The sequence below is a fragment of the Stenella coeruleoalba genome (genome assembly GCF_951394435.1).
Source record: "Stenella coeruleoalba genome assembly, chromosome: 5".
Classification (NCBI taxonomy): domain Eukaryota; kingdom Metazoa; phylum Chordata; class Mammalia; order Artiodactyla; family Delphinidae; genus Stenella; species Stenella coeruleoalba.
This window is the reverse complement of record NC_137150.1, coordinates 44,845,789-44,865,543: the sequence shown is the minus strand read 5'-3', so window position 1 is coordinate 44,865,543 and position 19,755 is coordinate 44,845,789. Positions and strand designations below refer to the sequence as shown.

Below are 19,755 nucleotides of genomic sequence, written 5' to 3'. Positions count from 1 at the left end.
CATGGAAGCAACCTAAATGCCCATCGACAGATGAATGGATAAAGAAGATGTGGTACATATATACAATGGAATATTACTCAGCCATAAAAAGAACAAAATTAAGTCATTTGTAGAGATGTGGATGGACCTGGAGACCATCATACAGAGTGAAGTAAGTCAGAAAGAGAAAAACAAATACGGTGTATTAACTCATATATGTGGAATCTAGAAAAATGGTACAGATGAACCAGTTTGCAAGGCAGAAATAGAGACACAAATGTAGAGAACAAACATATGGACACCAAAGGTGGACGTGGGGTGGGGGATGGTGATGGTGGTGGGCTGAATTGGGAGATTGGGATTGACATGTATACACTAATATGTATAAAATAGATAACTAATAAGAAACTGCTGTATTAAAAAAAAAAACACAGAGATGGCAAAGGGAATAAAACCACAGATGCTACAGGGATTAATCAGCTAAGAACATTTCAAGAAGTTTATACCAGTACACTTGAAAAGGTAGATGAAATTAATAAACCCTGAGAAAAATATAATTTACTAATTCTGACTTAAGAAATTAAAACCCTTTATATCATAACCATAAACAATGTAATCAGCTAAATGTCTGTACAATGAAGATACAAGCCTAAACATACTACAAGTGAGTTCTACCAAAATTTATTAGTTTATTCCACTGTGTACACCATGTATCTAGTGAAGGTTTAATCAGAGAAGTTGAACAAGTAAGAGTGACAGGAAATAAGTTGATTAATTATAGGATTTAGACATGGTCATCGACATAATTTGGAGGACCCAGAGAAAAATGAAAATGCACAGCCTCTTTTTCAAAAAGCAGGAAAATAGTCTTTTCTTTTCTTCCCCAGTCTCTCTCTGTATCTGTTCAGGCAAGGGAAAACTTGTGAGTGCAGACCCTTACAGGCACTTGAGGCCAGTCCTGTGACTTAATGCTTGGGGTGCATGTACTCGATATTGACCCTTCCCACACTCATGTCCAGGGGGCCGCAGGGTCTAGAGAACAGCGGCCATTACTGAGCAGGGGTCAGTGGAGAAGTGAACAGCCAAGAACTTCTCCAAAGAAGGCAGGTCCACATGTTAGTCAAGGCTCCAAGCACCTAGCTCATGCTCCATTGTCCCATCAGACTTAATTTACCCAACACACATTCAAAGATAAAATTATTACAAATTTCAAAACAACAACAACTGAGCATGAGCAAGCTTCCTAATGTGGTGCTCAGAGTGACTGCACTGTCTGCAAGCTCATGGAACAGACTCTGAAATCAATTCTTACACAATTGTGGAAGATGAAGAAAACGTCTATGGGAAATGGGGGGAGGACACGCACGAGTGGCAGCAGGGGATATATGGAACATCTCTGCACCTTCTACTCAATTTTGCTGTGAACCTAAACCTTCTCTAAAAAAATAACATCTATTAAAGTACAAAACAAAGTCCATGGAAAGCTGTTACCTTTGCATCTTGTAGTGGGCTTGAAGTCATTGTACATCTACTTGGGTGGCAACTGGAAAAATAATAGGTGGACATGAAGGAGGAGAAAGATGATCACCTAGAACCAGGGAGATAAACTGGAATACACAAGGACAATATGGAATCCATCTCTCCCTCTCACCAATTTCAATCTCCTATAGAAGAAACTAGTGCCGTTAGCCACATGCATCTGGCTCAGGAGACAGAGAAGCTGAAGGAGGCCTAAGTACAGACGCTAAAAGAGCAGAGAGCTCAATAAAGTGAGAAAGTAAATCAGGAAAACTATGTGCATGCAGCAATGGTGCCTGATACTCTATGCTGACCTTCAGAGAAAAACGGCTGCTACTTAATCTTCTCTTTCTATTTAATCTTCTCCTTTAAAGTCCACACAAATTTCTCCCACGGCCGGCCTACTCTTACATGGAACCAGAAAGGGGAGTTCTGGGAAACGTAGTTCCAGCTTAAATGGACAGTGTACAATTGCCACAAAGTATTACATAAACACTCTCAGAGAACTGGCTAAGAGAGAACACTCTTTAACTTGTTTTCAAACTTAAACAAACTTAATAGGAGAAATAAAATTTATAAATGAATCTTACCCATGAATATTGAAGCAAGGATCCTACACAAAATATTTACTAAACCAAAGGACAATATATAAAAGAGATCATGTTGATTTGTCTCATGACTATAGTCTTGTTTTAATATTAGAAAAGTAATTAACCAGTTAAGCATGGTAAAGGAGAAAAAATACATCTTTCCAATAGAATATTTACTCAAAAAAGAAAAGAAAAAAAATAAAGTCTTTAACTAAAAATAGATACAAATTTCTTTAACCTGGAGTGCATATATTTCTTAAGTGAAATATCAAATGCTTCTAAGTTATTTGGAATGCTCTATTTCTTCTTAACTTGGGAGATTAGTTCAAGAATATTCATTTTATTATTATGATTTAAACTGTGTATGTATATATTTTAAGTTTCTGTATGTAGTATAGTAAAAACAAATGAGAGAAAAGAGAAAATAAAAGGAAAGATAAGAGGCCTAGAAGATTGATCTAGAAGGCCTAATGTCTGACTAAATAAAGTTCTGGAAAAGATTAGAAAATGGAAAGTGAAAGAAATTATCAAGGAAGTAACAGAAACAACTATCTAAGAAACATCTGCCTTGGAAGGTCACACAGTAAGTATATCAAGGCATAGCAATATGATTCAGAGTACCAGATATAACGAGAGTCTAAAGTATTTCAGAGAAAATTATGTCAAAAACAAAAAGTGGGATTCAGAATGGCATCAGATTTTTCACAAGCCACACTGACTAAAAGCTACAAAAGCTGTGAAGGAACAAATAATTTTCAATATCTAAATAAAACTTAAATTTTAAGGTAGATAAAGGTTTAATAAAAACATAAAACACAATCAGACACGAGGACCCATGAAAATACCCTCTCACATACATTTTGTTGGGTGTGTACTTAAAGATATTCTCCAAGGAAATAAGGGATTATCAATCAACTAATCAAGCAATGAATCAAATCAAGATACAGAATTCAGGAAATAATGTATCCTATCAGGGAAAAATGTGAGACAAAAAAGGTGATGACAGAAGAACCACCAGATCAGACTATAGCTGGAAAATGGAGGCAAGAAGGAAAGAGTTTATGAAAAATTGGAGACACTAATGAATAGGTGATCTAATTAAATATATTAAAATATCAAATCTATAGTTAAAGAGAATATTATACAAGTGAAAGCTGATGCAAGAAAGAGTATACAGAAAAAGAATGTTCTTATAGTAAACTACCTAGATTTGAAGTGGCCTGTATTGGCAGTCATCTGTTGTGAAAACTCATAACTGATGTTACTAATAGTGGGAAAATGTGGTACAGCACTAAATCCACAGCCATCAGGGGAGTGAATTAATAAATAATTTTAATCTATGCATTAAAAATAATAAGAAATGCTAATAAAACACATCAATAGAAATATGTATTTAGATACCATGGAATAAGAAAAAAAATTAAACTCATTGCCTATGGAGGGGAGAATTATTGGGGAGAAGTAAGGCTTAAGACTACACATTTTTTCAATTAAGATTTATAACATTGTCAAAATTAAGATTTTAATATTATGACAGTTGAATGTCACTTTGTTTTTTAAAATTAACCACAAATATATGTTTAAAAAGATAGAGAAAAAACTTTTAGGTTTAAATAGCCAACTCAACACATTGAGATGCTCTCATTCTACAATGAAGCAAAACCAAGAAAGTTCTTAAAATTGTTAAATATATAGCTAGTCTCAAAACTTTTCTTTGTACTAGAAATAGACATCTCTAGTAGAAGGAATCGTTCAGAAAGCCATAACCAAAGCAGGGTTGGACACCAGTTCCCTACAAGACAAGTGCTGAATCACAACATGGAAGAAACATAAAAGGGCTGCCCCAAGCACTCGGGTTGTGCAATATTATAATTTGACTCTCTGACATACATCTCTAAACCCCACATATATGAATTTCACAGTACCCAGAGTACTCTAGGGACTGGGCATTTTCTGGACTGCAAATATGTTTATTGTATTTCCATATATAAAATCTTGCAATTATCACTACAAAAAACCCAAGCACTTTTGCTTATTATCAAGGTGTGCCATGACCTGGGCTGTGCTTACCTCTCCAGTCATAGTATTTACCATGATTCCTCTCATAACCTACACTCTGGCCATTCCAAATAACATACAGTTCTCTAACTATATCACATTGTTTGATTCTTTGCCTTTCCCATTCTAAGACCCTTTATTTAGAATGCAATCTCCTCAGGTTGGCTTTCAATCCACAAATCCCTTTCCCTACTAGGCTCTCTCATCTTTTAAGACACCTAGTGTCACTTCCTCTATGAAGTATTTCCTGACCCTATATATAAAACTAACAGCCTTTTCTTTTTATCCTTTATTGAGTCTTCTACTGGTGTCTAACAGAAAACCAGGTGTTTATTTGATAAACTTGTTTTTGTAGACAGCTTTACTTCTTATTACTGGTCTAGAAGTTTCTTGAAGGCAGATGTCATGTCCTAATCTCGTCTACATCCACAGTGCTTCACGCAGTACCTTATATATAACAGGCACTTAAGTGTTTTAGTAACTCAATGCATCATGGGTGAATGAAATGAAAAATAAATGTTCCTTTTAAATGTCTTCCGCAGGTTACAAAGTTGCCAATCTGTCAGTATGAAAATATAGGCTGAGACTATCATTGTTTCTGACTTCAGTTAAAAACCAAGCACATTAGGATAAATGACACTATTCTACATCTCAACAGGAAAATGACTGAAGGAGCAAACTTAGTAAAAGTGATTGTCCTTGATATAACTGAATAACTGAATCAGAAAAGGCAACTGCCAAATGTCTAAATGTTTCTTCTTCTACATTAATCCAAGTTCAGTGATAAGTTCATGATAATTTATGGGAAAAAGACAAGATAAAATTTCAAGCTAGGAATTAATATTCAATATTTTCTCTATTACATATATATTATTTTTCATTGATTAAAAAATGCATAATTCCCTGCACTGTTGGTAAAAGATATGTGGCTTTTAAGTAAATACAATTAAAAAATCATTTTACTGATATATATTCTTCAGCATATGATGATATAAATATAATTATCATATTTTAATTCATATTAATAAAACACTCCCTTTACTGTGGTAGCTGAGTAAGTCTGGATATTTCATTTTATTATTTTTTCATTGAATTTATTAAAAAAAAAAAAGCTCAGCTATTCATATTGTAACTATTTTAAAACATCAAGCACGGAGGGTTTTGGGAAGATAGAGGAGTAGGAAGTACCAGGAATAGGTTTCCCAACATAGACAAAAATGTCATTGGCAAAAGCTGTCTGACATAATTGTTTTGGAACTCTGTAGTCTACTGAAGGCTTGTACCATCTAGGGAAAACCTTGGGTGGTAAACTGGTTAATTTCAGTTAATTTCAACTCTTAGCACAATAGCAGCTAAGTGTACCCTCCCCCCTCCAACCGTGGCAGGCATTGCTGCCACGTGTAGTGTTGTGTAGGTGTTTCTGGAGCATCCTGCATAATTCTTGCAAGAGGGGGAAAAAGGACTCTGTCCTCTAAATATTGGGGATCTCTATTCTGGTTGCTGATTGCTGCCTTTATGCTCAGAGATACAGACAAAGAGTCAGGTGGCCATTGTTGCAGTTCCCCACATTCTTGCAAGTCCCTCCCCCTCAGGCTAAAGTGACTTCCGGCAGACTTATAGGGTTAGTGTCCTTTTTCTCCTCTTCATTTTTTTTCCTTTGTGAGACCAGCCATAAAACCTACAACATTCAAAAGCAACTGCATAAATGGGATAAATTAGAAAGTGACTGTGCATACCTGGAGTAAAGGCACAGGCTCAGAAAAAACTTGAGAAGATCTTACTTTTCTACCTCAGGGTGATTCTCATCACAGAGACAGGTTATAGAATAAAGCAAAAACAAGAGCAAAAAACAGCAAATCCCCAGGAAGCAGGGAAATCTGATTTCCAGAGTTACCACATTATCAGATTTAAATGTCCACTTTTCAACAACAACAAATCGCATAGCATACAAAAAGGCTTAAAAGTATTGTCCATTCAAAAGAAAAAAAAAACCAACAGAAACTGTCTCTGAAAAAGACTTGATGGCAAATCTACTAGACAGAGACTTTAAAACAATTATCTTAAAATTTCTGAAAGAACAAAGGAACATGTAGAGAAAGTCAAGAAAATGATACATGAAGAAAAGGAATTTCAATAGATAGAAAACCTAAAGAGTAATCAAAAAGAAATTCTAGAGCTAAAAAGTACAATAACTGAAATGAAAAATTCACTAGAGAGATTCAAAGGCAGATGTGAGCAAGCAAAAAAGAAAAAACCAGTAAACTTGAAGATAAGACAATGGATAGAAATTATTGAGTCTGAGGAATAGAAAGAAAAAAAAATAGTAAGAAGTGAAAAAATAAGAAGCCTAAGAGACATGTGGGATACCAACAGGTGGACCAACATATACATTGTGGGAGTCCCAGGAAAAGAAGAGAGAAAAGAACATAGAGAATAATCGAACAAATAATAGTTGAAAACTTCCCAAACTTGAGAGAAGACGTAAATAAAAACATCCAAGAAGCTCAATAAACTACAAGCAAAATGAACTCAGTGAGACCCACATAAAGACACATTATAATGAACTTTCCAAAGACAAAGAGAGAATCTTGAAAGCAACAAGAGAGAGGTTACTAACTCATCACATATGAGGGATCCTTACTAAGATATGAGTAGTTTTTTCATCAGAAACTTTAGAGGCAAGAAGACAGTGGCTCAGTATATTCAAAGTATTAATAAAAATATATATATATATATATATACCCAAATATCCTATATCTGGTAAACTGTATTGCAAGAGTGAAGAAGAAATTAAGACATTCCTAGATACACAAAAGCTGAGGGAGTTCATTACTAGTAGACTTGCCTTGCAAGAAATGCTCAAAAGAGCCCTGCAAGGTGAAATGAAAAGACACTTGACAGTAATGAAAAGCCATATTAAGAAATAAAGATCTCAATAAATGTAGATACCTGGGCAATTATAAAAGCTAGTAGTATTGTAGTAATGGTTTGAAACTGCACTTTTTGTTTTATCCATGATGTAAAAGACTAATACAAAAAAATCCAGTTATTAGTCTAAAATCTAGTATTATAATTTTGGTTTGTAACTCCATATTTTATTTTCAACATAACTTTAAAAATTAATGTATTTAAAAGAATTCTTAGTTTGTCTTGTAGACACACAATTTATAAAGATGTAATTTTGTGACATTGGCAACTAAAAGGAGTAGGAAAGAGCTACCAAGTATCAGAGTTTTTGTATGTTACTAAAGTTAGGCTGGTATAAATTCAAATTAGACTGTTGTAATTTTAGGATGTTAAACTATTCCACATAGTTACAATAAAGAAAATAGCTATAGAATATACACAAAAAATGAGAAAGAAATTGAAATGTTTTCATTACAAAAAAAATCAACTAAACACAAAGAAGTGGTAATGCAGGAAATGAGGGACAAAAAGCTATTAGACATATAGAAAACAAATAGAAAAATGACAGAAGTAAGTCCTTCCTTATCAGTAATTACTTTAAAAGTAAATGGATTAAACTCTGTAATCGAAACCCAAAGATGACCAGAATGTATAAAAACACATGACCAAACCATATGCTGTCTACAAGAGACTCATTTTAGATCCAAAGACACAGATAGAATGAAAGTTAAAGGATGGAAAAATATATTCCATTGCAAAAATAACCAAAGCATAAGTGGCTATGTTACTATGAGATAAAGTAGACTTTAAATCAAAAAGGTTACAAGAGACAAAGATGCATAATGTATATTAATAAAATGTTCAATATAGTAAGAAGAAATAGAAATTATAAATATTTACACACCTAATAACAGACCATCAAAATATATGAAGCCAAAACTGACAGAACTAAAGGGAGAAATAGACAACTATATAATAATAGTTAGAGATTTCAATATTTCACCCTCAATAATGGATAAAATAACCAGACAGAAGGTAAGAGACAGAAGACTTAAACAATACAATAAACTAACTAGATACAACGTACATATACAGAACAGTCTACCCAACAACAACAATAGCATACATATTCTTCTCAAGTGTACATGGAACGTTTTCCAGGATAGAACATATGTTAGGGCACAGATTAAGACTCAGTAGGTTCAAAAAGACATAGCATATAAAGTATCTTCTCTGAACACAATAGGTGAAGTTAAAAATCAACAACTGAAGTAAAACTAGAAAATTCACAGATTTGTATTATAAAAATTTAAAAAAAATACTCAAACTATCAATAGATCAATAAAGAAATCACAAGAGAAATTAGAAAATACTTAGGAACAAATGAAAGCAAAAACACAACATACCAAAACTTAGTGAGACACAGTGAAAACAATGTTAAGGAGAAATTTTATAGTTATAAACATTTACATTAAAAAATAAGAAAGAAGGGGTGAAATAAATAGGGAGAGGTTGATAAAGGGTACAAACTGTCAGCTATAAGATGAATAAGGTCTTAAGAGCTAATGTAAACTATGGTAACTATGGTTGATAACACTGTATTATATAATTGATATTTGGTAAAAGAGTAGAACTTAAATGTTCTCATACACACAAAAAAATAAATAAATAGGTGAGATGGTGATGTGTTAATTAACTAGATGGAGGGACTCCTTTCACAATGTGTATGTATGTCAAATCCTCACAACATACACTTTAAATATATTATAATTTTATATGTCAATTATACTTCAGTAAAGATGAAATAAAAAATAAAATATAATATAGAAAATAAAAACAAGACAGGTCTCAAAACTTTATGCTTAAAGAACTAGAAAAAGAACAAACTAAACCCAAAGCTAGCAGGAAGAAGAAAATAATAAAAATTAAAGCAGAGAAAAACAATAGAGAGAATAAAACAATAGAGAAAAATCAATGAAATCAAAAGTTTGTTCTTTGAAAAGACCAACAAAATTGGCAAACTTTTAGTTAGGTGGATTAAAAAAAAAAGAGAGAAAGACCATTCAAAATACTAAAATAAAAAATGAAAGTAGGGACAGTGCTACCAACTCTGCAGAAATAAAAAGGATTATAAGAGAGTACCATCAGCAATTGTATGCTAACAAATTGGATAACTTAGATGAAACAAATTCCTAGAAACACAAAACCTACCAAGATTTAAATCACAAATAAATAGAAAATCCAAATGGACCTATAACTAATAAGGAGATTGAATCATAATAAAAAATATCCTGAAAAAACTAATAAACAAACTCCCACCCCCACCCCCAGGATCAAATGACTTCACTGGCGAATTCTACCAAACACTTGAGGCCAGCATTACCCTGATGCCAAAGCCAGGCAAAGACACTACAAGACAAAAGAAGTATAGACCAATATCCCTTATGAACATGGATGCAAAAGTCCTCAACAAAATACTAGCAAACCAAATTCAGCAGCATATTAAATATTAAATACCATCAAGTGGGATTTATTCTTGTAATGCAAGGATGGTTCCACATTTGAAAATCAATGTAATACACCACATTAACAGAATGAAGGAAAAATAATATACGATCTTCTCAGTGGATGCAGAAAATAATTTGACAAATTTTAACACCCTTTCCTGATAAAAACACTCAACAAACTAGGAATAGAAAAAAACTACCTCAATATAATAGAAGCCGTATAGGAAACTACAGCTAACATCATACACAACTGTGAAAAACTTAAAACTTTTCTTCAAAGATCAATATCAAGGTAAGAATGCCTACTCTTGCCATTTATTCAACATAATACTGGAAGTTCTAGCCAGAGCAATTAGGCAAGAAATAAATTAATTAAATAAATAAAAATAAAAGGCATGCAAATTGGAAAGAAGTAAAATGATCTTTGTTCATATATGATAAGACCTTATACATACAAAATCCTAATGATTCCATTAAAAACTATTAGAACTAATAAATAAGTTCAACAAGATATAAAGTCAACCCTAAAAATCAGTTGCATTTTTATAACTAACAATGAACAATCTGAAAAAGAAATTATGAAAACAATCCCCTTTATAATAGGATCAAAAAGAACAAAATACTTAGAAGTTAACTTAAGCAACAAGTGAAAGACTTGTAAAATAAAAACTACAAAGCATTGCTGAAAAAAAGTGAAGAAAATACAAACAAATGGAAATGTATTCCAAGTTAATGGATTGGAAGATAATAGTTTTAAGATGTCAATACTACCCAAAGTGCTATACAGATTCATGCAATTCCTATCAAAATCCCAATGACGTTTTTCTTAAGAAACAGAAAAGACAATCCTAAAACTCATGTGGAATCTCAAGGGATTCTGAATAGTCACAGCAATCTTGAAAAAGAAAACGCTTGGAGGACTCACACTTCCTCATATCAAAATTTACAACAAAGTTATAGTAATTAAGACAGTGTGGTACTAGCATAAAGACAGCCATATAGACCAATGAAATAGAATAGAGAATCCCAGAAATAAACCATCATATAAATGGTAAAATGATTTTTGACAAGGTGCCAAGATGATTCAATAGGAAAAGGACAGTGTTTTCAACAAACAGTGTTGGGAAAACTGGATATCCACATGCAAAAAAATGAAGTTGGACCCTTATCTAACATCATATACAAAAATTAATTCAAAATGAATCAAGGACTTAAATGTAAAATGAAAAACTGTAAAACTCTTAGAAGAAAACACAGGACAGAAACTTCATGCCATGGGATTGGCAATGATTTCTTGATACCAAAGGCATAGGCAACAAATGAAAAAATAGACAAATTAGACTTCATGAAACTTAAAAGAAAAATTTCATTAAAAAATACTAATGTAAAAATGCAACCCACAGAATCAGAGAAAATATTTGCAAATGGAGCAACTGACAAAAGATTAATCTCCAAAATTTACAAGCCGCTCATGCAGCTCAATATCAAAAGAACAAACAACCCAATCCAAAAATGGGCAGAAGACCTAAATAGACATTTCTCCAAAGAAGATATACAGATTGCCAACAAACACATGAAAGCTCAACATCATTAATCATTAGAGAAATGCAAATCAAAACTACAATGAGATATCATCTCAAACCAGTCAGAATGGCCATCATCAAAAAATCTACAAACAATAAATGCTGGAGAGGGTGTGGAGAAATGGGAACCCTCATGCACTGTTGGTAGGAAGTAAATTGATACAGCCACTATGGAGAACAGTATGGAGGTTCCTTAAAAAACTAAAAATAGAACTACCATACGACCCAGCAATCCCACTACTGGGCATATACCCTGAGAAAACCATAATTCAAAAAGAGTCATGTACCACAATGTTCATTGCAGCTCTATTTACAATAGTCAGGATGTGGAAGCAACCTAAGTGTCCATTGACAGATGAATGGATAAAGAAGATGTGGCCCATATATACAATGGAATATTACTCAGCCATAAAAAGAAACAATATTGAGTTATCTGTAGAGAGGTGGATGGACCTAGAGTCTGTCATACAGAGTGAAGTAAGTCAGAAAGAGAAAAACAAATACTGTATGCTAACATATATATAGAATCTAAAAAAATAAAATGGTCATGAAGAACCTAGGGGCAAGATGGGAATAAAGACACAGACCTACTAGAGAATGGACTTGAGGAAACAGGGCGGGGGAAGGGTAAACTGGGACAAAGTGAGAGAGTATGGACATATATACACTACCAAATGTAAAATAGATAAATAGTGGGAAGCAGTTGCATAGCACAGGGAGATCAGCTCTGTGCTTTGTTACCAGCTAAAAGGGTGGGATAGGGAGGGTTGGAGGGAGGGAGACGCAAGAGGGAAGAGATATGGGGATATATGTATATGTATAACTGGTTCACTTTGTTATAAAGCAGAAACTAAATTGTAAAGCAATTATACTCCAATAAAAACATTAAAAAAAGAAGAAAAGAAAAAAATTATGATATATGTTATAAAACGTGAACCTATGGAGTTATATAAGACAGGAAATACTTCTACATTACTTGTATTTGCCTGATGTATGGATGAAGATGAATAGAGGTGGCCTCAGGCAAAACCGTGAAGTCTCATCACATTCCCAGTTCTTGCTATAAATCTTGTTTTATGGCTTAACCACACAGTTTTAGTCTCTGACTCATTATTTTTCTTCTCACCAGTCTTAAGACAACATGTACACCTGTTTCTTCTTCTTCAAATCTATTTTTTTTTAAAAAAATTATAGAAGGCAATAAACTCTGGGTGCTTAATTTTATTCTATCAAGATATTTATATTATTTTCTTGTTCAGTTTCTTGCATTCATCTCTGACTGTCCCTCCTCTCTATCTTCTATATCTGTTTTAAGAAGTTTTAAATTATACACTCAGTCTATATCCTCTAATAAAGTTTGATCATCTGACTACATAGGAAGCTCTTTTCCAATATTAAGAAAAATACCAGGAAAATGTGCCTGTTTTTCTTCCATTGCCATTCTTTTATTTCCTTTATTTGTTTATACAATGTATAAACTATGGAGTTCCGTTGCTTAGCAAACACAGTCTGCTTAATAATTTCCAATTAGGAATCTATGAATCCTTCTGGTCTTTGCTAGAACTAGCACTATTGAAAATGATTTTCATACAATAAAATATATGGTCAATAAGCAACTAACTAAGCAGCTATATCTTCGTGTTCTTACTGCAGATAGTATCAGAAAGTCTAAAGTGTAGGGATTTGGGGGAAAGTGATGGCTGCCATATTTATTAATGGATAATGTCCATCCTATAAAAAAGCTCATGCAGATAGGGAGTCCTAGAGACTGAAGATGGGTGGTTTTCCAAAGTGTCAGACAGAAGCAGCATCACTGGGCAAATACATGCCCTTTGAAATCAGGCGGCTAGGTTCTAGAATGAGAAACAGAGAGGAGACTATGCCAACATGGTCTGGATAGAAATAAGAAAGAATATAGAAGGAATGATATATAAGTTGACTTGGTTAAAAGCATAGTTTCAAGAAGACCCTGCAAAGCATTAATAAAAATAATTAACATGACATTGACTTAATGTGATAACCCAATTTTGTAATCCAATTCAGCAAACATTTATTGAAAGCCCATCATGTAACATACATAGTATTAAATTAATACATTAAGGATTATACTGCCTGCACATAAATATGACATGATTTTTATCTTTACTATGTTTATTATCTAACAGAATGAATCAGTAAGTCTGTCAAATATGATTTAATTTTGGAAAATTGTACCTTCTAAATTAATGATGTGGAGTATGAATTAAGCTGGACAAGTTAAAGATGATTTGCTCTTTTAATGACCTATGATAAATTGGTATTATAAGAAAGAGTAAAATAATTCTACATGAATTCAAAACTTTAAAGTAATAAACATAGAAATATAAAAATATTTAAGTATATATTAATCTGAAATATAGAAAGCTAACGACATTCTAAGTATAGAAACATTTGAAGATATCACAAAGGGAAAGAGTGACTAATGTGATGCACAAAATTAAACCTTTGCAATTTTTACCATTTCTTCGACATTAGTAAGATGTAACAAACAGAAACATATTTGTCATAAAGCTGGTAAATGCTTAACATTAATTCATAAACAAGTTTAAATACCATTGCAAAATTTATACTAAATTAACAATAGATATAGGGACATAAATATTCAAAAGACAATTCATTGGGTAGGAAAAGAAATGACTGCTAAATATTTAAATTTTCAATCACATAATTCAAGGTCAATTTAAAGAATAATGATATGTTATTTCTCCTGTTGATTTGCCAAAACTTAAAAAAAAATGTTAATCTTATATGATCAGCACATAAAAAAGAGTAAATAGACAGGAGAGAAAGATACAAGAAGAAAAGTAAATACTGACAATTACGTTTTTAAGAAAACAAAAAGGGATCTGAACTGGAGCTTAAAGATATTTGCTTTAAAATGTTTTCTTTTCCTCAGACTTTGGGGGAGGATGAAATGATCTGTATGTAAAGACACTGATCTAGTGAAATGAGGTGAAATGAGGGAGCCTGGGTCAAGTGCTTGATTTTGGCCGAATGAGAGGCAAGATTAACAGCTACAACTAAAGAAGGATATTGAGAAATCAGAATACAGACAACCCCAAGCAGTTAATGAAAGGAGGCTGCCAAAGACCAGCAAGGATGAAAGCTATATTTGGATTTTGTAAATTTATGCTGGGCCAAGTCCGTTAGTGTGTAGGATTTTCTTCTCTCTACTCATCTCCAGCAGCTACTCTGTCATCTATTTACAGATTGAATGCTTAAGTGATTAGAGACCAGCAGTGTGCCAGGGAAGGGCATCAATAAAATAATTTATCTCACAGCCCAAGGATAAGAGTCCACTGAAGTGAGGATAATGCTGATATCTGAAGAAAAAGTGTTGAGCCCTTGAAGGGTCTGGGTGAAATGAAAATGAAATGATTTCTAAAGAGAATAGCATAAGTTGAGAAGTACGTCATTGGGAACTCTGGAGGCTGATATGATGTCATGTACCTTTAAGTCACCTAATTATGAGCTACCATAGTCCTTTTAATACCTTCATTTTTACAGTGAACTAAAACTTGAACTGGTCTTTTCACTGTGTCTCTTTCAGATGTGTGAGCTGAAGTTTAACTATGCTTTCATTTCTTACAGGCACTTATCTAAAAATGCAGAGGTCTATGCTTACTAGAAATATAGTGAGATACCAGGAAATCAGTCAAGTTCATAACTTTGACTAGTTAAAAGGTCAACCAATGTCCCATTTCTTCTGAGTCCTCTGGATGTGGTATGTTCTCACAGCTGTCACAAATAGTTCCAAGTACAAACACTTCCATGGCCTGCTTCCTCTCTCCCCAACTCCAATCAAACACAGACTCCTATCATTGAAATTACCCAAATTTTCTCAAGTCACTTGCCATGTTTTCCACCCTCGCCTATTCACCATTTAATCAGGCTTTAATACTCTAAAAGAATCTCCACCCACTAAATTTGCCCTTGATATTTAATAGCTGTATGACCTTGGGAAAATCATTTCATCTTTCTGTACCTCAAATTTTTTGCATTCAAAAATGAATATTATAAATAAATTTAGAATTACATATATGAAGTTACCCTGCACACAATATGGTCTTGATAAATAGTAGTGTCCTTCCTTCTTCTCCCTCTCAGGCCTTTACTCGTCAGAACCTCCTGGATTTTCTCCTCTGACCACTCCTCTCCAACTCTTCCCCAGACCTACACACAGGTCTCTTCAAATCTCAAACCTCCTTTCTGGGAACACTCTTCCACCTGCAAGTTTCCTTTGGATCCCTCCCCATCATAAACATTTTCCCCTTATTTCCTCATCACACTTCACCCTTTAGAATATGACCTCTTTTAAAAGAAAATGTCAACTTCCTCAAAATTACCTTATTTCCTTTCAGTTCTAGGAGATTGCCCATCTGTCTGGCACTCACCATGTGAGACTGCTTTTGTGAGATGCTTCAATCAGGGCTGGGAGTGGTGACTGTGGCTCTTTGTGGTTTGCTTTAGTTCTCAGGCTCCTAGAATTAGGAGTTAAAGGAGGATGGAGGAGCATATGTTGGTCAGTGATTTTCACACGAAGTCCTGTTGGTTTGTTGCTGTGAAATAGAGAAAAGCAGCAGTAAACAGTTTGAATAAATATGGACTGCAATAAAGTACACCTATAAAATAAAATTGAGCAATTTAATTAACTTGGTGTGCAGTTTTCAGAAATTGTAATTATTTATTTGTAAGAAAATAGCAACTTATCTATAAAATTAAGAGATTTAAACTCACACACATTCCAGACCAGTGCTAATAGAAATGTAATGTTAACTTCACATGCAATTTTAAATTTCCTAATAGCCATCTTGAAAAAAAATTAAGTAAAATTATTTTAAACATATTTTATTAATACAATATATCTAGAATGTCTTTTCAACTTGTAATCAATAAAAACGATGAGATATTTCATATTACTTTTTTTTTTTTTACAAAGTCTTCCAAATTCAGGGGTGATGTTACAGATGATGAAAATCTACACATTGATGTTGATTAGATAGATACAAGTTTTGGTAGACTGCTAATAGCCGCTCCCCACCTCCCAATGGGAAAAAAAAAATGTCCATAACCTAATCTTTGGAAAGGATTTTATAGGTGTAATTAAATTAAAGATCTTGAGATAGGGAGATTTTCTTGGATTATCAGAGTAGGCTTTAAATACAATCACATAGTGGGAAGCAGAGGGAGATTTTACCACAGAGGAAGAAGAAAAGTAAACAATGTGATGACAGAAGCAGAGACTGGAGTGATGTGGCCATGTGCCAAAGAATATCAGAAGCCCCCAGAAGAGCCCCTGGTAGAGGCAAGGGGCAAATTCTCTCCTAGAGCCTCCAGAGGAACTGTTGCTATGATAACACCCTGATTTACACAATAGTACACAATAACACACTTATTGTTTACTTCTGGCATCCAGAACTGCAAGAAAATTAGCTTCTGTTGTTTTAAACCACCAAGTTTGTGGTAAAGTGTTATAGCAGCTACAGGAAGCTAACAAACAAGTCATTTAGAGTAATGTAATGACATTACATTCACTCCTTTGTTGTTAATGTCTAGACAAAGGCCATTGGTCTTATTTCCAGAAACTGCCAATGAAATGTTCTACAAATATTAGTGTTGAAAGTGTCTTATATAATATTTCATCTCACATGGTTTCAGCTACTACCCACATGCTGAAAACTTCCAAATTTGTATTTCTGTCTTTTACCACTCTCCTGTACTCCAAAGTAATATTTCCAGATATCTCCTGGGCTTTGCCACCCAGATGTACCACAGTTATCAAAACCGATCACGCTCAAGTTGAACTCATCATCGAAACTCAAATTATCTCTTCCTTCCAAATCAGTTAATGGACCAGTCACCTATATCCAGGGTGACTTTACCTATTGGTTAGCTTAAAACAGCACTAGTTTATCTTGTTGTTCCTGTGTCCCATTCAATTTAGCACTTCTCCCAAGTTTTCAAGATCTTTTTCATTTTTAAGAAGTCTTATTATTAATTGCCTTAAAATAATCTGGGTGTTGTAAACCTCGACCTTTTGGCTTCCAGGTTTGGCTATGGCGTCATCTCGTAGTGTGTGAGAATGAATTAAGTAAATAGAATATTCCCTTTAACATGTAATAATCTGGTGGGAAAAAAAGACTAGTCGTAACACTTCTATCTTTTCCTGATCCTTTCCAGAGACAAGGGGACTACACATGATACTGTATGTATGATAAAACAAAGTGTTCTCAGTCATAAACAACACAGATGGGTACCTCCTTTTAGTTTCAAGTGGTGGTAGAGCAAGTATTTGACGCTATTGCCCTTGCACCATCAGGTGTTGCAGCCAGTTGTCCCTGGACTGTCCCATGGCCTGTAAGTTTCACAAAATTGTTAAACCTCCACTTAGTGGGGGTCGTATGAAATGTAGGAAGGTAGAGGTTAAGTGTACATGAAATATATGTAGGAAATAAAGGCTGAGGGGTCCTGTCAGAGTTTATAGTAGCCTTCACACCCTTGCTATTGTGGTTACTGTCATATATTTTATCCTAAATATTTACAACTAATTATTTCACTGATTGCTGGAATTTTCATTTTGCAGTAAAGTTGTAGCAGCAAAGAACCAAGATATTGAAAATCCAAGATATCTGTAAAAAAATCTACTAGTAAAAGTTGTTATGAATTGCACAAAATATTTGTTGACATTTATCATCCACCATATGTGGGGTCACAGTGATATCAGAGACCATATGAAAATCAAATCAGAAATCTGTAGGAGAAGCAATGGCAGTTAATTTAAAATTTTAAAAAGAAAATTAAAATAATAAATTTGAATTACTATGCTGTATAACTGAAACTAATGTAATATTGAAAATCAATTATACTTCAATAAAAATAATAATAAATTTTAAAAGCAAAGATAAATATGCTACTAGATCTTGATTTAATTAATATAGCTGTAGAAAGTGAACTTACTCTCTTTTCATTTAGATTAAATGACTATTCTAAATTATTTTCACTCTTTTTTAATCTCAGGTTTTCTTGTCTATGCACAAAAAGTATAACAACAAGTGTTCATGGATTGGCTCTATTTCCTTCCCAAAGAAGAACTTTGTAAATGGTAAGTGATGTGAAGTTTAATTTAATCTCAACAGTTGCTTCAAATAGAAAGCCAGTTAGATTAATCCCAATAAAAGTTATGTTTTCAACTAATTCATGGACTCTAAGGAAAGCTTTTGGAACTTAATTATGCTATGGTTAAACACCTGAGATTACTGTGATTATGATTCTAAAATAGTTAAAAATTCAATCTTGAAGATTAAAATTACATGCTTTTAGGGAGATCGAAATATAAAAGTTTTAGATCACAAAGTCATAGTAAAGATAATAACCTTTTTGAATTAAGAAATATATGGAAAATAGGGACTTCCCTGGTGGCACAGTGGTTAAGAATCCACCTGCCTATGCAAAGAACGTGGGTTCGATCTCTGGTCCAGGATGATCCCACGTGCTGTGGATGTGCGGTGTGCCACAACTACTGAGCCTGCGTGCCACAATTACTGAAGCCTGTGCCTAGAGCCCAGGCTCCACAAAAAAGACAAGCCACCACAATGAGAAGCCCACACACTGCAAAGAAGAGGAGCCCCTGTTCACCGCAACTAGAGAAAGCCCGCGTGCAGCAATGAAGACCCAACACAACCAAAAATAAATAAATAAAATTTAAAAATAATAATAAAATATATCTTTTAAAAAAGAAATATATGGAGAATAAGTATATTTGGAATTGGTTGTATACACATAAAATTAATAATTATATCCAAACAATCTGTAATATTTTACCAATCTAATATATCAGTCAGTATACTATTCCTTCTGTAAATATACAAACATATTTTACACATTAAGAGGTTTTTACACTCTCTCTCTGATGTCCATGATCAATAAATATATAGAAATATTTAAGCCTTTTAAAAACAATGTAGTAAACCAATCTAACTGTCCTAAAATGATATTAAACTATGTAGTGAAAGGGTTTTCTAGATTTTGATTAATTTTTTCAAACTTGTTTTGTTGGAAATCTTTCTAAATTGTCAAAAAGTGTCGACTCTGAGGCTTTCAGATAATTGAAACTATTGATACCAACATTTAGAAACGTAAGGAATAAAACTTTTTTCACACAGAAACAAACCAAAATAAAAGAAATTGGAAAAACAGGTGAGAGTTCAAGCAGGTACATAAATTATTTTTAAAAATCTACAGTTGAGCTGTAGAATAACTTGTGTTCTGAATAACTTTTAAAATTCTCCTTTTTTAAAATTGAATAATTTAATAGTCTGTAATAGATTAGAATAAAATTGAGACGGCCTTTATTTTCTGCTGCATCTAAGTTTGACAAGACACTGAAAAAATCACGGAGACATCTTATTTGATGAATTTTGTAATGTAAAAATAATTGTTGAAGAAAGTTACTATGAATAAAAGTAAAAAGGTACTGTTGGTAAAAAACCCTTGGACTAAAATTTTTATGTGTTTCAATAAAAAAGAGGAATGAAACTACCATTTATTTGGCAGAATTAAATTTTCTCAATTAAA

General features: G+C 33.3%; 1 protein-coding gene across 12 annotated transcripts in view; it reads right to left on the bottom strand.

Moving 5' to 3' along the window:
• The window catches only part of LOC307186854 (uncharacterized protein), a 332,494-nt gene that overhangs the window by 198,953 nt on the left and 113,786 nt on the right, over positions 1–19,755 (bottom strand). For 11 of the 12 annotated variants that reach the window (XR_013828483.1, XR_013828484.1, XR_013828485.1 and 8 more), the window contains one exon: positions 15,576–15,740. Coding sequence is in view for 8 of the 12 variants with exons in the window: in XM_079922425.1 (XP_079778551.1) it covers positions 15,576–15,740 (165 nt within the window). In the remaining 4 variants the exon portion in view is untranslated. Of the gene's footprint in view, positions 1–15,527; positions 15,741–19,755 lie in introns of all 12 variants that reach the window. The other variant, XR_013828486.1, reaches the window with a different exon arrangement.